The 27,658-nt window shown below is 41.3% G+C and overlaps 1 protein-coding gene across 4 annotated transcripts in view; it reads right to left on the bottom strand.

Moving 5' to 3' along the window:
- The window catches only part of PSD3 (pleckstrin and Sec7 domain containing 3), a 693,256-nt gene that overhangs the window by 82,702 nt on the left and 582,896 nt on the right, over window positions 1–27,658 (bottom strand). For all 4 annotated transcript variants that reach the window (XM_044305119.1, XM_044305127.1, XM_044305137.1 and 1 more), the window contains one exon: window positions 11,734–11,804. In XM_044305119.1, the coding sequence (XP_044161054.1) occupies window positions 11,734–11,804 (71 nt within the window). The remainder of the gene's footprint in view (window positions 1–11,733; window positions 11,805–27,658) is intronic.

The following is a 27,658-nucleotide window of genomic DNA, read 5'->3' as shown; positions in this document are numbered from 1 at the left end:
GCACGGAGCATTATCAATCATGTTAATGCTATGTGTCTGCTGTCCGGAATGGGGCTTGGCTGTCATTCACGCAGCGGATTATCTGCACGGCATCCAATCATGTGAAAGAGCCCTTAATCAAAGCAGCCAATTTGGGGGTGGCCACAGAAAGGAGCTGAGTTTAGCTGCAACACAAGCACTAAACACCTCGTTTGTATAGTAGGAAACTTATCATAACTTTAGAACAGGGGTCCTCAAACTTTTTAAACAGGAGGCCAGTTCACTGTCCCTCAAACCGTTGGAGGGCCGGACTATAGTTTAAATTGTATTCTTTGAACACAGACACTATATTCTGGCATATGAAACACACAGCTCTTTCCTTGCACTGCATGAAAAATTAATCCTAAATCCACTGTTCTTTGAATATCCTACACTCCGAGTAAATTTTTCTTTTTCTTGACATCATTGTTTCCTAGGGATTGCAAATTGCTATTAGTAAATACCAATTATATATATATAATTGGTATTTACTAATAGCAATATATATACACACACTCACCTAAAGAATTATTAGGAACACCTGTTCTATTTCTCATTAATGCGATTATCTAGTCAACCAATCACATGGCAGTTGCTTCAATGCATGTAGGGTTGTGGTCCTGGTCAAGACAATCTCCTGAACTGCAAACTGAATGTCAGAATGGGAAAGAAAGGCGATTTAAGCAATTTTGAGCGTCGCATGGTTGTTGGTGCCAGACGGGCCGGTCTGAGTATTTCACAATCTGCTCAGTTACTGGGATTTTCACGCACAAGCATTTCTGGGGTTTACAAAGAATGGTGTGAAAAGGGAAAAACATCCAGTGTGCGGCAGTCCTGTGGGCGAAAATGCCTTGTTGATGCTAGAGGTCAGAGGAGAATGGGCCGACTGATTCAAGCTGATAGAAGAGCAACATTGACTGAAATAACCACTCATTACAACCAAGGTATGCAGCAAAGCATTTGTGAAGCCACAACACGCACAACCTTGAGGCGGATGGGCTACAACAGCAGAAGACCCCACCGGGTACCACTCATCTCTACTACAAATAGGAAAAAGAGGCTACAATTTGTACAAGCTCACCAAAATTGGACTGTTGAAGACTGGAAAAATGTTGCCTGGTCTGATGAGTCTCGATTTCTGTTGAGACATTCAAATGGTAGAGTCCGAATTTGGCGTAAACAGAATGAGAACATGTATCCATCATGCCTTGTTACCACTGTGCAGGCTGGTGGTGGTGGTGGTGTAATGGTGTGTGGGATGTTTTCTGGGCACACTTTAGGCCTCTTAGTGCCAATTGGCCACGGGCTACCTGAGCATTGTTTCTGACCATGTCCATCCCTTCATGACCACCATGTACCCATCTTCTGATGGCTACTTCCAGCAGGATAATGCACCATGTCACAAAGCTCGAATCATTTCAAATTGGTTTCCTGAACATGACAATGAGTTCACTGTACTAAAATGGCCCTCACAGTCACCAGATCTCAACCCAATAGAGCATCTTTGGGATGTGGTGGAACCGGAGTTTTGTGCCCTGGATGTGCATCCCTCAAATCTCCATCAACTGCAAGATGCTATCCTATCAATATGGGCCAACATTTATAAAGAATGCTATAAGCACCTTGTTGAATCAATGCCACGTAAAATTAAGGCAGTTCTGAAGGCAAAAGGGGGTCCAACACCGTATTAGTATGGTGTTCCTAATAATTATTTAGGTGAGTGTATATATATGTATACAGCACTACAAAAACAATATACCAGCAATAACTTTGCATGTCTCCCTCTCTCTCTCCTACGAGCCAGTGCCCGACGTTCACTGCCCATAAGTCACGTCCAGCCGGCTCCTCCCACATGCCCTGGCTGCCTCTGAGTCCTGGGAGGTGGGAGTTGTAGTCCGGCTACGCTGTTCGGTTCCTCCCACCGCCAGGAGCTTGATTGCGGTTGGACTACAATTTCCAAGATCCAGCCGGCTGGCGGACCGTTCGTCTCTTATGTTAGGAAAAAAGTAACGGACAGACAGCGGCGGCAAAAACACCCCGCGGGCCGGATAAATGTCCTTGGGGGGCTGCATGTGGCCCGTAGTTTGAGGACCCCTGCTTTAGAACAAAGCCTCAGATGAACAAAAGAATAACACCCTTTTAACCCCTTTCACCCTTTTTTCATTTTTCCTTCCCCACTCTTATATTTATTTTTTCACCATAGCTAATAATGGAAAATGTGAAGCGATCTTACTCTGGGGGTCAGTAACATTATGGTGATACCAAATTTATATCGTTTTTATAATGTTTTGTTGCTTTAAAAAAATAAGAACCTTTCTTTGCATCGTCAAATTCTGACAAACATTTCTGTCTACAGCATTGTATGAAGCCTTTTTTTTGAGGGGGAAAACTAGTTTTTAATGGCACAAATTTAGTTATGCTTTTTTGATCTGCTTTTTTTTACTTCTTTTGATCAAAAATGGCAAATCATTCATTTAGATTTTTTTTTCCATTAGAAAAAAATATATTTTTTAAAAAAAAGTTCAGACTGGCAATAGCTGTTATGTTTATTTTAAATATTTTCTATGTAAAATTCGTAAAGGGAGGTGACTTGAATTTTTACTATTTTTGTGCACAGTCAATAATGGTGCCATTAAAAAGCACAACGTGCCCTACAAAAAATAAGCCCTCATATGGCTATATGAATGGAAAAAATATATAAAATTTTTAATCCCAGCTAAACTACATAATACATCTATTTTGAATCCTCTCATTATTAGCAGTTGAGTCATGTGGTCCCAGTCTGACCACTAGTCCAAAGCTTCTTTTTCTCTGTAGACAAGGAGATTAGCCTCCCATGTGTGGAAGAGTTTCCGTGAACTACAGAACTAGTGTACATTAGCATCTATGACATCCCTCCTTGCAATTCTCCATCCATTACTACCAAGTTCTGCGATCCTTGTGCAGAGAATCTAGTGTATCCTAGGAGATGTAGTTACAAACAATGTCCCTGCCTCCTGACTGCAACAGCTCCTATGAAGTATCATTAATCGCATTCAAGATGCAAAAATAGTTTCTGGAGATGCTTCTCATAGAAATTCACTGGACCATCTGCACACAGCACTCACAGTTAAAAGTAGTGTTGGCTTTATCATCCAAGAATTCACATGGTTTTTCCTTGCCTCATTTCTTGTTTTTTTTTTTTACAAGCAGGAGGCAGAGGAGAAGAATACATATGGATATAGAATACATGATAGAATACGCTAGAGATTCTGCAGTGTATATAAGGGTCCATTCACACGTCTGTAGAATGGGTCTGGATCTGTTCCACAACGTTGCGGAAAGAATCCGGACCAATTTATTCTCTATGGGACCGGAAGAGATGCAGACAGCACACAGTGTGCTGTCCGCATCCACATTTCCAGAGCGCGGCCCCGATCTTCCGGTCCGCAGCTCCCGAAAAAAATAGAACATGTTCTTGCGGACAAGAATAGGCATTTCTATGAAGGTGCCGGCCGGGAGTATTGCAGATCCGCAATTTGCGGATCTGCAATACACTACGGACGTGTGAATAGACCCTAAGCTAGGAGAGTTGTATGTCACTGAGCTCTATCATGTGCGGTCACAAAACAATGCAGTGTGATGACACTTCACCCCCATCAGCTTCTGAAAAGCCAGAGGCATAATGGAGAAAGTAGGGTGTGGGGCTGCAAAGTGACTGCATTAGTTAAACACATCAGAAGAGGCCAAGATGGTGGACAGCCCATTTACCCCGCATCAACTAACCCAGGTATATACAATAGCCTCTACATTATTCTAGAATATCTACGATGCAACATATGCAAACAATATTTCTGGGGCACTTTGTTAATATCACCTTCAAATAACAATCTGAATGTCAAATGTTGTCAGTGATAAAATGGCAACCACAGATACGTGGCTTCCATTATTTGGGGCAAAAGAGGTCTACACAGATGCAGTGACTTAGGGCACTACTCTGTGCCCTTTCATTAAACTGTATTTTATTAGGTTATTCTATGAAACTGACACTGTAATGTGAACCCAGTACAGGGGAAGAATACATCAGGAAGCAGAAGCTTAAATTAAATCCATTTTCTCTGTACAGCTACAAACGACAGCTTTGCTGACCTTATAGTTTTTCTTCCGTACTAGTTTCATTAGTAGAACAAAGGTTAATCACTATCAGTATCTCCACCATTAGGAGACTGCAAAGCAGAATGTCTTAGGCTGGGTTCAGACCTGAGCGTTCGGGATGGAGCGCTCTTTATGTGCGATTGTATGCGCGTTTACAATCGCGGCTCCGGAACAAGCGAACACCCATTGTCGCGCGTTCCCGCTGAAGTCTATGTACGGGAACGCGTGACAAGACGCCCCAAAGAAGCTCCTGTACTTCTTGGGGCGTCAGGCATTTTACAGCGCGATCGTACACGCTGTAAAACGCTCAGGTGAGAACCATTCCCATAGGGAATCATTGGTTCTTGCCTGTTAGGAACGCGCTGTAAAACGCTCAAGTCTGAACCTATCCTATGGGCTCATGCATACAAACTTTTTTTTTCTTCCCATTTCCGTTTCTTTTTTTACAGGTTAGTATTCGTATGCAGAACCATTCACTTCAATGGGGCTTGAAAAAAACAAAAACGGAAATGACTTCATGTGCATTCCATGTCCGTATGTCTGCATAGCCGCTCCGCAAAAAAATAGAACATGTCCTATTCCTGTCTATTTTGCGGACCACAAAATACATGCAGTTCTGTGCATGAGCCCTAAAAAGGGTCGTCCAGCAGGATTTAAATGTTGCCAACAGGCTCAGAGTTGTTAATAACATAGAAGAAGCAATACTCATCTCCCTGCCACAACCATTTCCATACCTGTTCTCCACCTTCTGGTCTGTTATAACATACAGGAAATGCCTGCTCAGCCAATCACCAACTCAGTGATTGGCTGAGTGTGCATTTCCTGTGTGTTGAAACGGGAGCAGGAAGAGGAGACCAGCGGAGACTTAGTAGGTGGATCGGTGAGGTGAGCAGAGTCTCGCTTCTCCTATTTTGTTAACCCACTCTGAGCCCTGTGGCAAATTTTTATCCCCGATAGACATCCCCTTTAAGGGCTGATCACAGAGAAAAGTTTCTAGAGTTTTCAGCTTTTGTAATACTTGTCAATATTCATTTTAAATCCAGGGAAAATTGCTTCTAACAAAGAAACCGTTGCATATTGTAATATGAATTACATCAAAGATCAGTGTTTTTTCCTGACAGAAATAATTACAGCAATGTTGTACGATAAATGGCAACCACTACAAAGCATGCACTTATTAATCAGCATCAAATCTTTTTAAAAAATTCTGTCAAAAAATCTGTCAAAACTACATAATGTGATTTATTTAAAGGTTACACTCAAAACTGACAAAATTCTCTGGTTTTTACATTTGTTTTCTCTTCAGCAAAAAAACACATTAATAAGCGGTTGGAAAACCTATTTTTTGTATACTAAAATATCAGTACACAAGTTAGCTGTTATCAGTGACTGAAGTGATATGAGCATACAGATATAAATGTATAAATTACAAGTTTTATTGAATCTTTTTGCACATTATATATATATATATATATATATATATATATACACACTCAGCTCCTTCTGCTCTATAACAGGCTGCCTGCAGGCCCTCTTTAAGAAAGAGAAGCCAAAAAAATGCTAAAAATGCCTGTACATACATATTCCTGAATTTAGCCTTTAATGGGGTTTTCCAGGCTTTATTCAGATGTCCATAAAATAGGTCTGCATGTGCGGACACATTCATTCTCTATGGGGTCGGAAGAGATGCGTACAGTACACAGTGTGCTGTCCGCATTCGCATTTCCTGAGAGCGGCCCCGATCTTTCAGGCCGCAGCCCCGCAAGAAAATAGAGCATGTCCTATTCTTGTTCGCAATTGCGCACAAGAATAGGCATTTCAATGGGGGTGCCAGCCGGGTGTATTGGGGATCCGCAATGCACTATGGACGTCTGAATGGAGCCTAATATTGATTACCTATCCTCTGAATAGCTCATTAATGTCCGATAGGTGACAGTTAAAGGGACCCTGTCACCGGGATTTTGTGTATAGAGCTGAGGACATGGGTTGCTAGATGGCCGCTAGCACATCCGCAATACCCAGTCCCCATAGCTCTGTGTGCTTTTATTGTGTAAAAAAAACTGATTTGATACATATGCAAATTAACCTGAGATGAGTCCTGTCCCTGACTCCTCTCACGTACAGGACTCCTCTCAGGTTAATTTGCATATGTATCAAATCAGTTTTTTTACACAATAAAAGCACACAGAGCTATGGGGACTGGGTATTACGGATGTGCTAGCGGCCATCTAGGAACCCATGTCCTCAGCTCTATACCCCAAATCCTGGTGACAGGTTCCCTTTAAACACTTGGTTCCCCCATCGATCAGCCCTTCCCTACGCTAGTACTCTGAATGGAACAGAAAGCACAGCTTTGTTCAAAGTGTAGTGGCCTTACTGGGTTACTGCAGCTCTGTTCTCATTCACTTCAATGGTATCCGAGCTGCAGCAACCCAACACGGCCACTACACTTTGAACGGAGCTGTGCTTTCTGTTCCATTCAGAGTACTGGTTCCAGTGCTGGAGGCTGCAGGGAATAGCAGATCCATGCGGGTATCGGGAGTTGGACTCATACCAATTGAATATTAATGAGCTATCCAGAGGATAGGTCATCCATATCAGGAGCCTTGAAAACACCTTTAAGAAACAGAATCCAAATACTGTATGAGCTTAAAAGACTTAAGTATACATTGCATATATATTTCAGATTTTTCTGTAGAAAGAATTTTAGCTTTTATTTTAATACAAACAAACATGATCAGTTGTAACCTCCTCAAATATTTGGTTAAAAAAGCAGCAAATAGCAAATGGAGGGGGACTCCTCTCTACCTGGACCACTGCAATCAAAATCTGCACTGTCAATGGAAACGATTACAGTTTCTGATCTCCTCTATGTCAAAATGCATTGTTTAAAGGAGCTGTATAGGTCTTTATTCCAAAGTGAATAAAGGGGTGACAGGTCCTATGTAACCTATAATACTATAAACACCATCAGGATCCACAAGTAGGTATAAGATGCAAGGCAAATCAATCATATTACAGTGCAGCAAATAAGGAAATTCCGGACCAGTGTCTCTGCGGTATCTATCAACCACGAGCACACGTTCGTCTTTGTAGTCCTAGTGTTAGGCTAGGACTAACACTAGGCTAGAATCATAGGCCATGGGCTAGAATCTAGCAATGTAATTGCAGTACAGAAGGAGGGAAGGAGAAACCGGTACAATATTATAGTCTACTTTAAATATGAACATTTTCAAAATAAAGGTGTTTAAGTAGGTGAGTGCTAAGCAACTGTGGAAAATAAAAAGATCACAGTCCTGACTTGGCAGCTGTCAGATCACGAATATCCAGATAAGGGTCAAAACATGAAAAAAATTCGATTCACAGAGAGGACTACCATTAAAACGTAAAGTGGTTGTGTCACAAAGCATATTCTACATTTTTCAAAGCAGCATCTGGATTCGAATACTCCATCTCACTACGCTAGTTGAACATGCTCAGTTTATCATCTCCAACTGACACCAGCCATATGTTCTATTGGAAGCTGTATCACAAAGAAGAAAAGAGAAGGCAGAATCCTTAATAAGAAAAGGAAACACCTAGAGAGAGCTGTCCTTATGTTGATGCTCGGTTTCTATTCCCCATATAAAGGACACCTGTCTTGAAAAAGGCAATACGCTGCCAGAATCGAGGCCTATTTCACCCTAATATGTTCTAGATCAGATAAATTAGGAAAGGAGAAAAAAAATCAACTGGATGGAAAGATCGTATCTGCACAAGAATGTATCAAAGAATTCCTCATTGCTCCTTGTGATACTAGTCTTTTTACCACCTGCTGTATACATTGCGTTGCTTAAAAAAAAATTCATTACAAGTTAAAAGTTTTTTTCTGAGAGTTTAAAGGGGTCCCTTCAGGCTTTTAATATTGATGACCTATCCTCAGCTGCATGAGGAAACGGTGCATGCAGCTGATCAGTGGGGGTGTCGGATCCCCGCCGATCTGATGATGATGACCTATCCTTAGGATAGGTTATCAATATTAAAAGCCGAGAGAGCCCCATTAATGCTGATGGCCAGTCCTCAGGGTAGGTCGTCAAGATCTGATCACTGGGGGTCCTACTTCGATCAGCTGTTTGAAGAGGCTGCATTGTACTCCTCTTCCAAAGCCAGTAACCTCACGTTCATAGGTCTCACTGCTTTCCCACTGCCTGGCCCTGCCAATCAAAGCAGCGAGGGAGGGGCTGGTGACAGAGAGGAGTGGCGCATAGATGCAACAAGAGCAATGTTGACACCCTCTTTGCACCAAAGGCATAATTTGCATATTAAGAAAAAGTATCGTAACTCTGGAACAAAGCCTCTGACCAACAATACAAAAACAGCATTTTAATCAGGTGAACCACACCTATGTGTCTATGGAATTTGTCTGACAGGGAAGTCGCTGGTGACAGTTTCCCTTTAAGCTCTCAGGAAAAAAAATAAAAAAACTCTCAGTTAGAATTTTTAAGCAATTGTATAAAAAAAACATTCCCTATTTAGTGGTTAGCACCATTGTGAGAAAGTTCGGGTCAGAAATTACAAGAACAAATACTGCTGATTGCAGCTAAGGCTACTTTCACAATTGTGGCAAAGTGATCCGTCGCCAGACCTGCCTGCTGGATCCGCTAAAACGTATGCCAACTGATAGCATTTGTAAGACGGATCAGTATCCTGATCCGTCTTACAAATGCATTGAAATACCAGATCCATCTTTCCGGTGTCATCTAGAAAAAAAGATCCAGCATTTTTTTTTCCACCCCTTTTTCAGTCTGCGCATGCGCAGACTGGAAGGACGTATCCGGCATTCCGGTATTTCCGGCACTAATACATTCCTATAGAAAAAATTCAGGCAAGTTTTCAGTTTTTGGGGCTGGAGATAAACCCGTAGCATGCTGCGGTTTTATCTCTGTCCTGATCAGTCAAAAAGACTGAACTGAAGACATCCTGATGCATCCTGAACGGATTACTCTCTATTCAGAATGCATGGGGATAAAGCTGATCAGTTCTTTTCCGGTATGGAGCCCCTAGGACGGAAGTCTATGCTGGAAAAGAAAAGTGAAAGTATCCTAAAAAGCAGATTGTTATTTCATGTAGTGATTGACTCTTATTCTACTTCTCTCCTTCCATACAAACCTACAGCGAGTGCAGAAGAAAATATTAATGCATCTAGGTGCGGCAGGGCTTTCTCCTGCTGTCAGCAGTGTTTAATATCTTACAGACTGCAAGAGATAAAAGACGAGTACCAAAATGTGCCCTTACAACAATTCCAAAATCTATTATTCAGGAGTTTTAATTAAATGATTAATTCCGATAAGAACTGCAAGCAAAAGACGTTCCGTAGATCACCAGTGTTATTCCAATCTGGGATATCAAGGGAAATGAATAGAGACATTGTTTAAACACACGACACTCACATTAAATCAATAGTCTTCACTCTAGAGCCCTTATTTAATTCTGATGGCGCAGCAATTCAAGACAATGGTGTACATTAGACCAATTAATGCACAATCATTCATTGCCTATTCATTACACAGGAGCAGAAAGTCAAAGTTCTTTTCTATAAACCACTGAAATCCGTCCGGTAATGACCCGACAACATGGTATGGCTAGACATACTAAGCAAAGAGATTGGGAGATGGCAGATTTCCATAGTGATTAACTCTAAAGCTGCCAATAAATGTCGGCCAAACGACAGACACTTTTAGGCCCCTTGCAGACGAGTGTGTCCGGATTAGGTCCGGATGCGTTGCGTCTGCGATCAGGGAAAATCGTGCAAGTAGGTACGCAATTGCAGTCAGTTTTGACTGTGATTGTGTTCCGAGTTTTTATTGCGTGGGTGCAATGTGTTTTGCACGCGAGTGATAAAAAAACTGACTGTGGTACCGATACCCGAACCCGGACTTATTCACTGAAGTTTGGGTTAGGTGTTCTGTAGATTTTATTATTTTTCCTTATAACATGGTTATAAGGGAAAATAATAGCATTCTTAATACAGAATGCTTAGTAAAATGTGGCTTTAGGGGTTAAAAATATAATAATTAACTCACCTCCTCCTGTTGATGTGCGCGCAGCCGGCATCATCACCTTTCTTCTTCTTGCAGGACCTGCCAAAAGATCTTTGATGATGTAAGATTTCTATCTTCATTCAACAGGACCTGCGCTGACGTAATCGCGCCCACCACGTGGGCAGCACGGTGGCTCACTGGTTGGCACTGGTGCCTTGCAGCGCTGGGGTCCTAGGTTCGAATCCGACCAAGGGCAACATCTGCATGGAGTTTGTATGTTCTCCCTGTGCTTGTGTGGGTTTCCTCCAGGTACTCCGGTTTCCTCCCACACTCCAAAGACATACTGATAGGGAACTTAGATTGTGAGCCCCATTGGGGACAGTTGGATGATAATGTCTGTAAAGCGCTGCGGAATTAGTAGCGCTATATAAGTGTGTATAATAAATAAATAAATGAAGATAGAAATCTTACGTCATCAAAGGTCCTTTGGCAGGTCCTGCAAGAAGAAGAAAGAAGATGATGCTGGCTTATCTGCACAGCCCCATTGAAGTGAATGGGTCTGGATTCAGTGCGGGTGCAATGCATTACGCATTACACCCGAGTGGAATTCTCGCCCGTGTGAAAGGGGCCTTAGCGGTGGCATATATCCTGTCAGAACAAAAGGTTTGGGGGAAAATATTCATTTCACCCATTTCCTGTCTCCCCCAACATCATCTGTCGGGGGAGATTCGGGAGCTCCGATTCGGGAGCTTCCCACACTTCTTAATGTGTTACCCGAACCTGCTGTTCTAGGCGGGTTTGGCCAACAAAAGACTTATATGGCCAGCTTAAAATGGACACCTAAACCATTATCTCATTCTTTGTAAACATTTATTTTTCAGAAAAGTTCAAATGGAAATGTTGAAACCCTTTGAGGAACTAGACAACTGCCCTGTAATTGCAACCATAGGATTGAAAGGTTAGGCTACTTTCACACATGAGGATCTCAATACCAGAAAAAAAAAATTCTGTTAAGTCCTCATGCATTCTGAATGGGAAGAGATCCGTTCATAATGCATCAGGATGTCTTCCGTTCTGGCAGCATTCTGTTTTGAGCCTAAAAAAACGGATCCGTCACCCATTGACTTTGAATGTATTTAGAGATGGATCCATTTTTTTTCCATTTTGATTTCACACAACCACATCCTAATGGAACGGGTGCATCCTGATGTGCAAAATCAAAACTGATCCATTGCTGGATCTCAATACCGGAATTTACAACGCAAGTGTGAAAGTAGCCTTAATAATTTACAATTAACATTTACATTGTAGTTGTCAGAGCTGTAAAGAGTCAAGCAGCTTTGTGATCGTCACATTACCAGGGCAGACTTTCATCCTCTGAATGTACACAATGCAGGCTCCCATTCAATGACTGCAAACACAATCTTGAAAATTGCAAGGAACTGGTGTGCACGTTCTATACAATGTTTACATGTAAAATATTGACCATGCATAAACTTTACATAAAAATAAACTCCAGTACAAATACCATATGAACATCCTAAACACCATACACGTATACCTTTTGCAAGTAGAGGACTGTTCCCTTCAGAATAGCGTAGAACGTTTTCCATCCCCGTTTTCCTCTTGGAGCTGTGCAAAAAATAATGAAAAACATCTTCAGATATTAGTGACATCACAAAACCTGACAATGTATCACATAAATCAATGGGATTATTCAAGTTACCTTCCAACCAGAAAAATACAGGTAAACAGGCATAAACCAGGACAAAAAAAGGACAATTGCAGATGTTAAAAGCTTATGTTTTCCGTCATATTGCTGATGAAATATTATTTCAATATATTAATACAATCGCAATGACAGATCAGTAGATACATGGAATGATCTGTTCCTCCCAGTACAGCAGACCATTAGGCATAATGATTTGTAAACGTGTCATTTAAATCACATAATGGATGTTATTAAAAAAAAGTTAAGCCTGATGTTGTTGAGTTGCAGGAATTTCTATACCAAGTGGAAAGTGGACAAGTTAAGTTTCTCTTCTACATATTTGTGTGAAAAATCTCTGTGCCGGGCTATAGGCATAAGAGTTAAGACCAATTTTTTTTTATAGCCTACATGGTGACGCTTGTTACTGGCCGCTGTATACGTCTAGCTATGGCAATATACTATCTGTTAGCATGCTGAGGACATGAAATAGTTTTGCTTTGGACAACAAGAGAATACACTGCAACATAAAGCAACCGAGTAGCAAAGTGAAGGTAATACTCCCAAATACTGTATATGTCTAAAGTATTTTACATTTAGTAACCGATACATACAATATGGCACAATGTAAATACAGAGACACCTCTTGAGCTCAACTGTACAAAATTATATCGAAAAGTGACCTTTTAGGGCAAAGATCTCATCAAAGAAGATGGCCAATGGTCAGAATACAAAATGGAGCTGAAATCTGTTACAAGAAATCTGGTCTGGATACGGGGTGGTCTTTTGAAGAGGTTTAACTATATACAGTTTACCTGATAAAATAGCAAAGAGGCACTAAGATGACAGAGGCCAGACACTGCAGAAAACAGTGGGGTACCATCACAGCAGTTGTGCGCTCATCTGTTTTCCACACAGGTATGTAATAATTATTTTTGCCCAAGCCGATGGGAGAGCAATGTAAGACTGCCTAGTGTGATGGTCATGCAGGTAGACCAGGAAACCTAACTTTAATCTCCCAGTTCCACACCTACAAGTGCCAAGGAGGTGGACCATTCATGTTCACTGCCCTTGCTGCACTGAACAATTCCTCAACCCCTACCCTCGGCTCTGGGCGACAACTGCAAAATCCAATCAGGATGCTGCTAGAGCCGAATGCAGCAACAGGGAGTTAAAAGTTGGATTTCTTGATCATATAACCTGCATGACCATGACTACAGTTATGCCTACATTGCTCCCCATGACATCTATATAGCCCTAGCAGCAGTTTGGAGGAGTTTAACCTGCTGACAGACCCCTTTAACTGAAGCATTTCTTTTTCAATTTTTTTTTTTTAAGTGTTTATATTTATTTTTACATTTATTCATTGGGCATTACCTAGTGGCTCTTATGTTTTACTGCATATATACTTAGTATTTTAGCTATATAGTAATTTTCATCATCTTTACAGTTAATAGTTAGTCAGTGATAGGATGGTATTGCGACCAGTTATTGTTTTATTGTTATACCTTGATACATGCACATGTGTATTCTGTCTGGATTGGTATCACAGAGGCATTGCCTGTTTTCTGCCGTGTTTGGGCTGTGCTGTTTTAGGACCTTGCTCTCTCTTTTTATCAGATTGTATATTAACATTGTGTGATATTTTATGTATAATTTAATAAACTTGAATTGTTTTGGAGATTCTTTTGAGCATATTACTTTTGCTTTGCTTTTTGGATGATATAGTTATGATGGTGCCTTTATTGTATTATATTGAGGGAAGTGTATAGAATCTACATTGCAGCATAACCCTGACATCAAGGTAGCCCAGAGGAGCATCGCAGGTGTGAACGAGAAGGAGCTGGGAGTCGGCACCAGAAAGCAGGTAGGTCATTTTTCCTTTCAAGGTCCGACCAAGTGTATGTGTGTGGTGTGGGGGGCGCGGTTCATCCATAAGGTATGATATTTTGAGGTTAATCGTTTCTGTAGACAGAGCTAAAATAGTCCAGGAAAACGCTTCCACTGTACCATCTAGGGCTTTTGAAGTAGGATATATAAAAGCATGTTCTCCACAGGCTAGACAACCTTTCACATCTTATTAAATGTCTCAACTTAACTTTGACACTTGTTTAGTGAGGTATCAGGTTACTGACTACCACAACTCATAACCAGCCAATACATCAGCTTCAAGCCTACTTTGCTGTCATCTAAAGCAGTGCTCCAGATTAAAGAAAATTCTTGCCACATCTAGAGACCTTTATAATGGCAAACCGCCTAGAAATTCGATTGATATATAATAGACAACACAGTGGTCCAAAATTTTGAGATGCATTGCCGGATTCTTGACAGTGGGTTAAAGTAGGTCATCCACTTAAAAGATGTAATGCGTTTTGTATGAGCCATAATGTAGTTATAGTAAAATGAAGAATGACAATGAAAATAAAAGAACTGGAAAATAAAATTGTAATGTGTTTAAAGAAAGTAAACTTTTATATTAATGCAAACAACTGTCACTTATAGTATTATTTACACAGTCGAGTGTGTGCGTTATGACCACTTCCTACTTTCAATGCTGGCAGTTTGTAGCTGAAGAAGAAAGTCACGTTTTGTGAGCTGGTTCGGTGAGATGGTAAGGTGTGTGATAGGCTGTCTACACCCATATCCCTCATTGCTAACATGGGTAAAAGGAGCGACTTATCAGAGTTGCAAAAATGAATAATTATTCGCATTCAGGGTCAAGGGTGGCAGTATTTCTGAAACTGCACAGTTTGTGAACTGTTCTCGTGCTGCGGTGGTACTGTAGTATTGTGAGGGGACAAATGGCACCATTGTGAATAAGTGACATGGAAACTACAGAGCACCACACACCACTGATGTGAGAGGTGAACGCTGGCTATGAAGGTGCACAAGAGCGGACTGACAACATAGTGGAGCAACTCACCACCAAAGTGAACCAGGGGGCTACCAGACGGGTGTCTAAAACAACAGTTTAGTGAACCCTATTGCGTTTGGATCTCCAAAGCAGACGAATGGTCACTGCATTTCTGCTAATGAAGTTGCATTGGCAAAAACAAATTAAATTTTTGTGGAAATATTGGAATTGCACCTCTGATTATTGGCAACGGGTTGCCTCTTCTAATTAGTCACATTTTCTGCTTCATCAAATGGATGGATGTTGGCGAAATCACTGCTGGAAGAACACAAGTTGGTGGTGGCAGCGTTACAGTCTGGGGAACATTTTTGTGGCATTCTCTGGGCCCACTCATCCATGTGGAAGGCACTCTCTACAGATTTGGGTATGAATCCATCCTTGTAGATCAAGTACACCCATACATGCTGATTGTTTTCCCTGGAGCAGATGAGATCTTCCAGCAAGAAAATGCAACACGTCACACAGAAATGTCCAACATTAGTTGGAAGAGCTTGACCAAGACTTCCAAGTACTACCCTGGCCCCCTAATTCCACAGACTTGAACTCAATTGAGCATCTCTGGGCCCACCTGTATGGATCCTATCCCATGCACCCTCCAGCAGCTATACTCAGGATGGCTCTAGATACCAGTGACTACCTACCAGGACCTTACTGAGTCACTCCCAGCCAATCTAGATAGTAAGTGGTTGGATCACACTTTAGGTGGGGAATTATTCGCGGGTGTCAGGAGACTGTTCCCAGGCCAAATTGCAATGTAGAGAAAGACTCCTGAAAACCACTTGTATGCTTTAAGTGCAGTACTTTATTGCATAGGCTGTTTTCCAGTTCACATAAATTAAAACATTTTTCAGAGCCGCTTGTGCTAGGGTTACAATGTGGACTAAGGTCTGCAATTTGGGGGCTCTGTGGCCCGGAGGACGCTTGTGGGGTGTAGGCTGCTGCCCTGTGTTCTGGCGCTCCAGCCCATCTAGCTGCTGTCCGTGCTGCACCACAGCGTCTCATACTGTTGTAAAGTTAAAGGGGTTGTTTCATCTTGCCATTACTAAGACGAGATGAGACACAATCCCGACTGGGAAACAGCGGAATGCTCCTGCACTCCTATTGCCGTGCATGAGAGCTACTGAAACAGCATAGCACAGCAAGCTATGCTGTTACCCTAAATCAGAAACTGTATAGCTTGCTATGCTATGCTGTTTCCATAGTGCGCATGCATGGCAATGAGAGCTACTGAAACAGCAAGTGCCAGAGCACTCTGCTGTTTCCCGGCCGGGGGGTGGTAGGGACTGTGTCTCATTTCACCTTAGTAACAGCGAGATGAGACAACCCCTTTAAGTAATTCTAATATAAATTTACACATGAAAATACTGTTGACTCTTCCAAATACAGCCACTTGATACAAAACCCTTTTCCATAAAGGGGTATTTCAGGCAGGTGCTACAAGCCAGATTGTTAGAATCACCCGTTTCCATTAGTGCTATAAAATTTGAATGGCGCAGCAAGGTGCATGTGGTACTGAAATTCCCACCGGTCTAGCATTTGTCACATATCCAGTGGATAGGTAGTAAATTATTATAGATGGAATACCAATTCAAGACCATTTCCAATTTGGATTAAGACAATCTCTTTTTTTAATAGCTCATGGACAGGACCGTTGCTAATTTTACGGATTTGCAAAACACGGATACCGGCCGTGTGCATTCCGCATTTTGTGGAACGGAACGTCTGGCCCATAATAGAACAGTCATATACAGGACATGTTCTATATTTTGCAGATGCCACGGAACAGGCATACAGATGTGGACAGCATTATTTACAGCCCCACTGAAGTGAACGGGTCCGCATCCGACCCGCAAAAAGTACAATTGTGTGCATGAACCTTATACTATGACCATGAGACTACTGCTTGTATGTTGTAACCAAAGCTTTCAAGTTACAGCATAATCCTTATTTCTGGAAGCAGTTTTTTGTCCTTTAAAAGAAAATAGAATAGACATGTTATTTTGCTCTATTTTTCTTAACGGGGTGTTTTGGTTTGAAAAGTTAGACAATTTTCCAATATTTTCTCAAGATTTCTGCTTGCTTTCGTTCAGTAGGGACCTGCATTATTTACTTCCAGTAGATAAAAACCTGGCCTGCTTCACTGGGAATACCAACAAAATATTAAGAAATCTAATTTGGTACAAAATAAGCAGCACAAAATATTTAGAGTGGTCACTAGAACTGTCAAGAGGATTTTAGCAGTGACATTATGAATTACTGAACAAAAGTGAATTTTCCTTTAATTATTTAAGGCTCTTATGATTTTGCTTATGTCTTTCAACTACCCATTACGCATACACGTTTGGTTCGGTTAGGCGAGTATATGTTCTCAATGTGAAAGAGAGTGGTGGCTTGTCTCCTTGGAGAACAACAGGGTCGGGTGAAAAAATGTAGTTAGTCCAATCTTACCATCCCCCGACATCATCTGTCGGAGGGAGTCAGGAACTTCCCACACACAGTAGATCTGCTTTCCCAGTGGGTTTAGCTGACAATGCACTAATGTGTATGGGTACCTTAAAAAGAACCTGTCACAATGAATATGCAGTGTTGTTACAAAGCGGATGTGGATCCGCCAATGCCACTTGAACGAGATTTGGCTTAGGGCTACTCCTAAGGGCATAATCTAAGTGCCTCCCCTTGTATCCACCCTATAACCCCTGTACAGGCATTTGGACTGTGCTGCAGGGGAACTGCCAGGCTGTTACTTCTGGGAGTGGTCTCTGTTCAAGTGACAGCTGACCAACAGTGGTGATAAGACACTGATTTGGAGCACCGAGGGATCAGGCAAAATCGTAGTCAGGAACAGGCTGAGGTCAGGACAGGAAGAGTTTGCGCAATCTGATAAATAGTCAGGCATGCCAGGGAAGAGGAGAAGACGACCGGTGGGTATGAGCTGCTAGAACAGGGGGGCAGAGCAGCATCCCCATTACACATACACCCACCATAGACATTGGTGCAGCAGCCGCCATGGTCCACTGTCATAAGGGTATTCTGCAGGCAGCATGTGATAGGGCAAGAGGAGTTAAGCAGATTGATAGGTAGTATAGGAAGTGATTCAGCAAAACTTGCAATTTCTTTGTTAAAATATTTATATTTCTGCTCTTTCTGAGCTCAATGGCCAAGTGGAAGGTCTTATTAGTCGCTTACAGCTACTATTAGAGGGAAGGTTGTCAATCATTGGACTGCCAATAAATACTAAGCATACAAAGAGCATAGATATTAATGAAAAAAAATGGCACGTTTATTTTTTTATAATTTCCTACAAAACTATACATACATATCAGTCTGCACAGCTTCTCTAGTTCTCAAATAAGAAGATAAGTGATTTAATTTAAAAGGCATTTCCTACAAATTAATATGCATGTTCATTAGAGGAACCTGTGTACATATTTGTAACTAGAAAAAATTCCTACATCCAAACCACTTGTTTGTTAATGAAAGCAGTAAAATCTTATTCTTTTTAGTAAAATATATTGACAAAGCAGTTAGGCTCCTTTCACATCACCGTTTCTCCTTTCCATTCTCCGGCTCCGTTGAGGAGCAGGAGAACAGAAAGGACGGATTCTGCAGATAACTGAGCGTAAAGAACCCATAGACTATAATGGGGTCCATTCGGTGTCCGCTCAGAATATGATTCTTGAGCGGAGACGAAAGTCCTGCATGCAGAACGGAAAGGAGAAATGGTGATGTGAAAGGAGCCTTAGCTGGCTATTACTAGAATGCACTGATTTGTCAATATGCAGCACATAAATGTGCAGTTCATTGCTATACAGCGTTTTTTGTTAGAGAGTCTTCATAGATATGTCCATAAATAAATAATAAAATGCAGCATTTATACAGAAAAGATGGCAGATCTAACTGGGCAAATTACTGTTCCATCACACTGCATATAGCACACTCTATTTAGTTCTGTAGTCTTCCCCAGACATGCCTGTTCTTCCATCTCAGGTGGATGTCTATCAATTATTATTTATATATGACCCTTTCAGAACATTTCTTTATGAACTAGAAAGGCTGCAAGACACACATTGATTGCCAAACCCTCAATGGTGCAGAAAGTGAAGACCATTAGACATGAATACTAACTACAATGTAGATGTCTTATTTAAGGTACATTTATGAATATATTACTAGTTACAATTCAGCGATTCCAAATTCAATGTCAAGAAATTCAAGCTCTTCAACTGTGCTGAACGGCAATTGGATTCTGGGACATGCAATGGAACAACTTCAGGAATTTAAAGGGGTTTTCCAAGATTTTAATACTGATTATCTATCCTCTGGATAATTCATTAGTATCTGATCGATGGGGGTCCGACACATGGGAGCCCCACTGATCAGCTGTTTGAGAAGACACTGGTGCTCCTGTACGACCAACGGCCTTCTCTCAGACTAAACAGGCATCTACTGACATTTTCTGTGTGTGAAGTTGGAACCAGGAGAGAGAGACATCCAGGTCTGGTAACCAATGCAATAAGAGTGAGGCAAGGACGGTAAAGTTTCTTTTATTTTAACAAATTCTGACCCTCACAGTGAAATAGCCTATTCAAAATTGCCATATTTCTGCAATAATGTCTTATTGTTCATAACGACGGAAAAATATACTATAAAACGGTGCACAACCTGAGGCCCCCAGAGCCATGCATTGTGGCCCCCATCCTGCTGGGCAGAAACACAGCTGATCGTGCGATAAGCTGTGTTTCTGCCTGGAGCCGAACAATTGCAGGATAGCTCCTGCACTGTAGAAGGAGCAGGACGGGTCCCCGGCTGTCAGAGACAGTGGGGGAGCCGAGCAGAGGGCAGAAGCAGTGTATCAGAGCTTTTGCCTTCTCAGATAGGTGAGTGGCGTGCTGAGCAGTTTAGGGGACAGAGGACTGCAGAGCCTGATCAGCTCTGCCTTGTACAAAGCCTGGCCAGCAGGCTGGTTTTCCCTGTAACTGGGGCTCCTTTGGATGCCCCAGTTACAGTGGAAATAGTGCAATAAAAATGTATGTGTCCCCAAAGGTCTTTTATGGACCTTTTGGGGACAAAATATGTGTCAAATATATATATTAAAAGGTAAAAAAAATTTTTGGGGAAAGCACAATAAAAAAATAAAAAGGAAAAAAGTTAAGAAATTTTTTTTAAGTCAGTGTCCCACAGAGGTCTTTTAAAGACCACTTGGGGACATACAGCGCTGAAAAAATAAATAATAAATAAATATATATATATATATATATATATATATATATTTAAAAAAATGATGCAAAAGATGTAAAATAAAAAAAATACAAGCAAATGAAAACTATAAAAAGGGAAAAAGTGCAAAATAAAATTGTTCACTGTCATATTATGTGCCAAAAATATATTTTAGAAATAAATAAAATGATGATAAAAAATTTAAAATCCAAAATAAAATACAAATAAAAGGGAAAAAAGGAAAATGTGCAAAATAAAAAAGGTATTTTTGTAGCAGAAATGTATAAAAAAAATAAGTTAAAAAAGAATAAATAGTAATAGACATAAAAAACTAACAAAAAAAGCCCACACCAACCAAAACCATTACAATTATCACCCCATTCATGTGAAACTATACATATTGTATAATAAAACGATCCAACACATATAGGGAACTAATTATAATAATTTACATATTTAAAGGGACACTGACAGGCCCAAAAAGCATATTTAGGTATATATATGACCGTACAGGTCATATAAAGTGTATTAGAATCATCTAAGTATCCCCCCTGTCCACCTTATAAATACAGTAAAAATAAGTTTTATAACCTGCTTTAGTCGTGTTCAATCTGCACAAGGGGCGGTGTTTCATATCAACTTGCGCCCAGCCAGCCTCGCCACAACTGCCGTTTGAAGCGCCGCCCATCTAATCAATATTCACTTCGCTGGACGGCTTCTAGTGTCCCCGGCCATCTTCAGCGCATGCGCCCGGCACCCTTACTGGCCGGGATCGCATCGCGCCTGCACACAGTCTGATTCCCAGAGGCCGATGCAGCCTCTGCTTAATGCGCATGTGCCGGGCACAGCAGCGCTTCAGAGTAGCCGCCCAGCGAAGTGAATATTCATTAGCTGGGCGGCGCTTCAAACGGCAGTTGTGGCGAGGCTGGCTGGGTGCAAGTTGATATGAAACACCGCCCCTTGGGCAGATTGAACACTATGAAAGCAGGTTATAAAACTTCTTTTTACTGTATTTATAAGGTGGACAGGGGGGATACTTAGATGATTCTAATACACTTTATATGACCTGTACTGTCATATACAGACGTGGACAAAATTGTTGGTACCCTTTGGTCAATGAAAGAAAAAGTCACAATGGTCACAGAAATAACTTTAATCTGACAAAAGTAATAATAAATTAAAATTCTATAAATGTTAACCAATGAAAGTCAGACATTGTTTTTCAACCATGCTTCAACAGAATTATGTAAAAAAATAAACTCATGAAACAGGCATGGACAAAAATGATGGTACCCCTAACTTAATATTTTGTTGCGCAACCTTTTGAGGCAATCACTGCAATCAAACGCTTCCTGTAACTGTCAATGAGACATCTGCACCTCTCAGCAGGTATTTTGGCCCACTCCTCATGAGCAAACTGCTCCAGTTGTGTCCGGTTTGAAGGGTGCCTTTTCCAGACTGCATGTTTCAGCTCCTTCCAAAGATGCTCAATAGGATTGAGGTCAGGGCTCATAGAAGGCCACTTTAGAATAGTCCAATTTTTTCCTCTTAGCCATTCTTGGGTGTTTTTAGCGGTGTGTTTTGGGTCATTGTCCTGTTGCAAGACCCATGACCTGCGACTGAGACCAAGCTTTCTGACACTGGCTAGTACATTTCTCTCTAGAATTCCTTGATAGTCTTGAGATTTCATTGTACCCTGCACAGATTCAAGACACCCTGTGCCAGACGCAGCAAAGCAGCCCCAGAACATAACAGAGCCTCCTCCATGTTTCACAGTAGGGACAGTGTTCTTTTCTTGATATGCTTCATTTTTTCGTCTGTGAACATACAGCTGATGTGCCTTGGCAAAAACTTCGATTTTTGTCTCATCTGTCCACAGGACATTCTCCCAGAAGCTTTGTGGCTTGTCAACATGTAGTTTGGCATATTCCAGTCTTGCTTTTTTATGATTCGTTTTCAACAATGGTGTCCTCCTTGGTCGTCTCCCATGTAGTCCACTTTGGCTCAAACAACGACGGATGGTGCGATCTGACACTGATGTTCCTTGAGCATGAAGTTCACCTTGAATCTCTTTAGAAGTCTTTCTAGGCTCTTTTGTTACCATTCGGATTATCCGTCTCTTAGATTTGTCATCAATTTTCCTCCTGCGGCCACGTCCAGGGAGGTTGGCTACAGTCCCATGGATCTTAAACTTATGAATAATATGTGCAACTGTACTCACAGGAACATCTAGTTGCTTGGAGATGGTCTTATAGCCTTTACCTTTAACATGCTTGTCTATAATTTTCTTTCTGATCTCTTGAGACAGCTCTTTCCTTTGCTTCCTCTGGTCCATGTCGAGTGTGGTACACACCATATCACCAAACAACACAGTGATTACCTGGAGCCATATATATAGGCCCAATGGCTGATTACAAGGTTGTAGACACCTGTGATGCTAATTAGTGGACACACCTTGAATTAACATGTCCCTTTGGTCACATTATGTTCTGTGTTTTCTAGGGGTACCATCATTTTTGTCCATGCCTGTTTCATGAGTTTATTTTTTTACATAATTCTGTTGAAGCATGGTTGAAAAACAATGTCTGACTTTCATTGGTTAACATTTATAGAATTTTAATTTATTATTACTTTTGTCAGATTAAAGTTATTTCTGTGACCATTGTGACTTTTTCTTTCATTGACCAAAGGGTACCAACAATTTTGTCCACGTCTGTATATACCTAAATATGCTTTTTGGGCCTGTCAGTGTCCCTTTACATAATGAGCTATAGTTATAGTGACTAAAAATGACTCTATTCAGAATGCATTACAATAAAACTGATCAGTTTTTTTCTGGTATCGAGCCCCTAGGACGGAACTCAATACCGGACAAGAAAAAAATGCTAGTGTGAAAGTACCCTGTATTATGTATTAAAAAGCTGCAAAAGTTATTTTGGTAGTCCAAAAAATAAAAAAGTTACAAGTGTTTGAACCTTGTGCGCTAAATCACAAAAAAGTGACTGGTCATTAAAGGGGTTCTCTGGGAATTAAGAAAATGAAAATACGTAAATATTACTTTATTCGAAATATATTCCCAAATACCTTTGATTAGTTATAATGGCTCGGTTTGTCTAGGGAGCAATGTTAAGGAGAAACAAAATGGCCACTGTCCTATTAGTCTACACAAAACCTGTCCTAATCACAAAGGAGGACAAGTTACTTCACAACACTCCGATAGAGAGCTGCTTCATCCTCCTCTGCTACTTGTCAGGGATTATGATCCTGAATACAGATGAAAAGATCTTCAGCTGCATCTCTGTTGGAATGGAGTTCATAAGGAGACATGAAGTACAAAGAGGATGGACAGGACAGACTGTGGTAATGTGGGTCTGTGGTAATGGAGACTGCATACAAGTGCTGCTGCTCATTAGCCACTTCCCCACCTCCTCTCTGTAAATCTGCTCATGAACTCAATCCTCACAGAGATTCAGTTAAAAGGTTTTATCATCTGTATTCAGGATCATAATCCCTGACAAGCAGAGAAGAGGATGAGTCAGCTCTTTACCTCAGTGTTGTGAAGTAACTTGTCCTCCTGTGTGGTTAGGACAAGTTTTGTGTGAACTAATAGGACAGCTTCAATTTTGTTTCTCCTAAACATTGCTCGCCAGACAAAATGAGCCATTATAACTAATGCAAGGTATTTGGGAATATATTTATAATGAAGTAATATTTAGGTATTTTCATTTTCTTAATATCTGGAGAACCCCTTTAAGGCCTTTCAGGCCTGGTTATTACCTTTTCTTTTGGTCTGCAGGACACCAGCCATGTGTGTTCTGCATTTTGCAGAATGGAGTAAGGGATGCGGACAGCACATGGAGTGCTGTCCGCATCTTTTGGGGCCCTGTTGAAGTGAATGGGTCTGCATCCAAGCCACAAAAAATGCGGCTCAGATGCGGACTAAAACAATAGATGTGTGTGAGCCCTCAGGAAAAATGCTTACTGGTTATTGCAGGGCACCTACAGTATATCTGGGGGGTGCAGGAGGCGGCAATAACCAGTGAGCGCCGTCCTCTGCAGTGAAGTAAAGCGCTCATTTGTGAATAAGAGGCAGGAAGGAAATGTCGCCACTTAAAGGAGTCTCCTAGTTAAAATGATTTTTAACAAGTTCCTGCAGCATGGCCCCTGACACAGAAGATTCCTACTTCCCTGCTCCGTGCTGCTCCCTGCCACTATCTCCATCTTCCGATCCCGGAGCACCTCTCCAGCGAATAACTGACTTTAGCGGTGAAACACTTCTTGCGGCCACTTCACCACTGAGGCCAGTCATTGGCTGGAGAGGTACAAGTGACTATGCCCATATACAACCGGATGTAAACAGCGCCGGATCCAGAAGATGGAGACAGCGGGAGCAGGAAAGTATGAATCTTCTGTTTCAGGCCCATGCTGCAGGAACGTGTTAAAAATCTTTTTTTTACCAGGAAATCTCTACATTCCTATTACACTGCACAATATTGGGGACAATTACTGGAAACAAGTGTTCATAGGAAGGCTCATTACTGATATCTGGCCTGTATAATCGTGCCGCTGATCAGCCGATAAACAAGGAATCACTTGGATGAAAGATGTATAATTATGGTCAGCACATCTCACCGTGTAATCAGGAATGTTCTACCGATAATCGATAGAAGTGAGTGTGGTAGTGATCATTCCTCCCCAGTCACTTTGCATTAGCCTGTGTAATAGGCTGATGCAAACAAGCGCTGATTAACTTTTTATTTTTTTGCGGCCCCTTGAAATAGAGCGATATGACAATGTGGCCCCCAGAACAAAAAAGGTTGTGCACCCCTGCTATAAAATAATGTCTTTTATGTTATGGGATCTGCAGTTACAAAATGTTTTGCCAAGTGATTAATCCAGCTTGCTGAGATCACCATCATATCATAGTGGTACCTGAGCCAAGTGCATCTTTTTATCTTAGAAACTGATCCTGCCAATCTCTTGATGTTGCTGGCTATTAGAGGCACCCTTTAATATCCAGTGCCTTCAAGAGATTGGCAAGATCAGTTCATATCTAGAGCTAAGCCTAGCACTACCCTAAATAACTTAACCACTTCATTATCCGGCAATTTTCCTTTTTTACATTTTTATTTTTCACTCCCGGGCTTCCCTGAACCATAACTTTTGCTGGGTAAATACTATTACAGTGATACCACATTTGTATAGCTTTTCTTGTGATTTAAAACTGAAATAAAAATATATATACCACATTAAGGCCAGTTTCACACTGGCGTTTATTATTTCCGGCAGGCTGTGCCAGCAAGTCTGACCGGCCCCATTCACTATAATGGGGACCGGCTGGAGCACAGTAAATATGCCAAGAGGCGGCCGGACAAAAACTGCTGTAAACAAACTGACAAAGCAAAGTGGTCTCAAGAGGCAGAGAAAAGCTCAAAACCCTAAATGCCGTTTGCGCATTTATAACTAGGGGAGCAAATCTTGCCCATGTGATACGTTGCTAACAGCAATCCCCAGCATAAGTGCATGAAATGGAGGATGCCCGCAACGGACCAGATGTGCCACAAGAACATCCTATACAGGATAGCCAAATGTGTGGATCTGATTATGTAAAACAAAACACTGCAAAGATTTGGTGCACTACAATGGTAAATGCAATTGACAATATATGGCTAAACCCTCACTGATATTAAAAATGAGACTTTCACCAATATATTCTTATATCAAGAACATACCAGAGCCCGCGCACCTCGTCAAGGTCTCTCATAGTGGCACGGGACCTAACGCTAACCTACCTGCACCGTATGGGTAATTACAGGGGGTGTATGGACTATTACAGGAGCATAAGGTTCGACACACAGCAAATGACTCCCAGTGCTGTGTGTCGGACCTTATGCTCCTGTAATAGCCCATACAGCCCCTGTAATTGCCCATACAGCGCAGGTAGGTTAGCTTTAGGTACCGTGCCACTATGAGAGACCTTGACTAGGTGCACAGGCTCCGGTATGATCTTCAAATAAGACTATATTGGCGAAAGACTAATTTTTTATATCAGAGTGAGGGTTTAGCCATATAATGTCAATTGCATTCAATTGTTGTATTCAAATTCTTCTATACAACCATTAAAGGGCTACACAGCACTGTCAACAGTGAAGGGAGCTAGCTACTACAGCACTGCTTCCATTCACTTCAAAGAAGCAGAGCTGCAGTGACGGGTCCCATCTAGCAGCTCTAGCAATGGCTTCCAGTGACAAAGCTAAAATGAACACCTGATAAATGGGGAGCAGGGTGCCCGATCAGCTAGTGATGACCTGAAAATAAGTCATCACTTAAAAAAAGATTAACAACCCCTGTAACATATAGCCATTCTGTTATTCCCTGTGTTGTTAGGAACCTATAGTATAAAGGAAACCAAAACTGATAAAATTTGATAATAAAAAAATTGATAATGTATTTCCCTTGTAGCAGCATCCTTGGGGGACAATGCAGGCGCTGTGAGACACTATAAACTCATCCTAGATAAAGGTCTAGTGTAGTATCAATCACTTGGTCTTAGTAAGAATATGAAAGTGTCCACACAGGCGCAGTTTCACTATAGTAGTGATTTATTCCTAAGCGCCTGCACAGCGATGTTGAAGCTGTGTGCTTCACTAAATCAGTGCGCAACCGCAGTGAGAGAGAAGCGGAGCGCTTAAGACTAAGTTTGGACGCATGCACAGTGAGTCCACCGGTCGTGCTATGTACTAAGTTCCAGCGCAGCCGTAATAGGCATAAGTGGCGCTGGATCACTATAAGTGTTTGTGCTGCTAGACAGCATGCAGCCCGTCATCCAGGATCACCTATCAGGTCGTAAATGAGCAGGGTCGATTTGGACATGCAATGTGTTTATTGGCCACCTTGAAGTGACACATACTTACCTGGTCCTCTTTGTGCCCATAGGCTGATTCATCTGTCAATGATGAGGCAGTAGCCTTTCTAAGACTGGTTCTGGCATCTTTACTCATCTCTGCCTGTTACCCCTGATGAAGCCAGATTAGCTGGGGGGGGCATGAGTTAGGTTTTAAGTTCTGGTCACCATTGTATTTGTGCGCAATTTCAGACACTCAGAGTGATAGTGTACAATAGAAAGTGAGACACCATTGGGAAAGTGCGCTCCCAGCTGCTGTTTGTAAACAATATCGCACCTCTGCGCCAAAAACAACCATGGGTACCAGCTAGGTTTAACCACGTGTGTTTGTGCTCACATAGTAATTCACATTAAGAGTTGGCTTTATTCGATTTATTCTATTAATGAGTCAGTAAAAGTTAAGTTTTAATATCTGGGATAAGATAGGAAATTAGCCAAGTGATAGTGAATATAGTCACTTTATGAAATAAATTACCCTAGCAGTTCCATTTTACGTATTTCTTTAAATAATGCATGTCCCCAGAACTGCAGCAAAACAACTGACAAAAAGAATTCCCCTTACCAAAACCACATCAAGTAAAAACATGCAAAAACTGTGTCATCTCCTTTTTTCTTACATAATACGTTTTACTAAAATGGAGCAATAGTGGAACAAGAAATGCTGCGGTTTTTAAAGATGGTAGTATTTCCTAAAAAGAAAAAAAAGGTTTCAACTGCATTGTGTAAATGGGATGTATCCCGTC

Source organism: Bufo gargarizans, chromosome 1 (assembly GCF_014858855.1).
Source record: "Bufo gargarizans isolate SCDJY-AF-19 chromosome 1, ASM1485885v1, whole genome shotgun sequence".
NCBI classification, from domain to species: Eukaryota; Metazoa; Chordata; class Amphibia; order Anura; family Bufonidae; genus Bufo; species Bufo gargarizans.
This window is presented reverse-complemented; position numbering and strand designations above follow the sequence as displayed.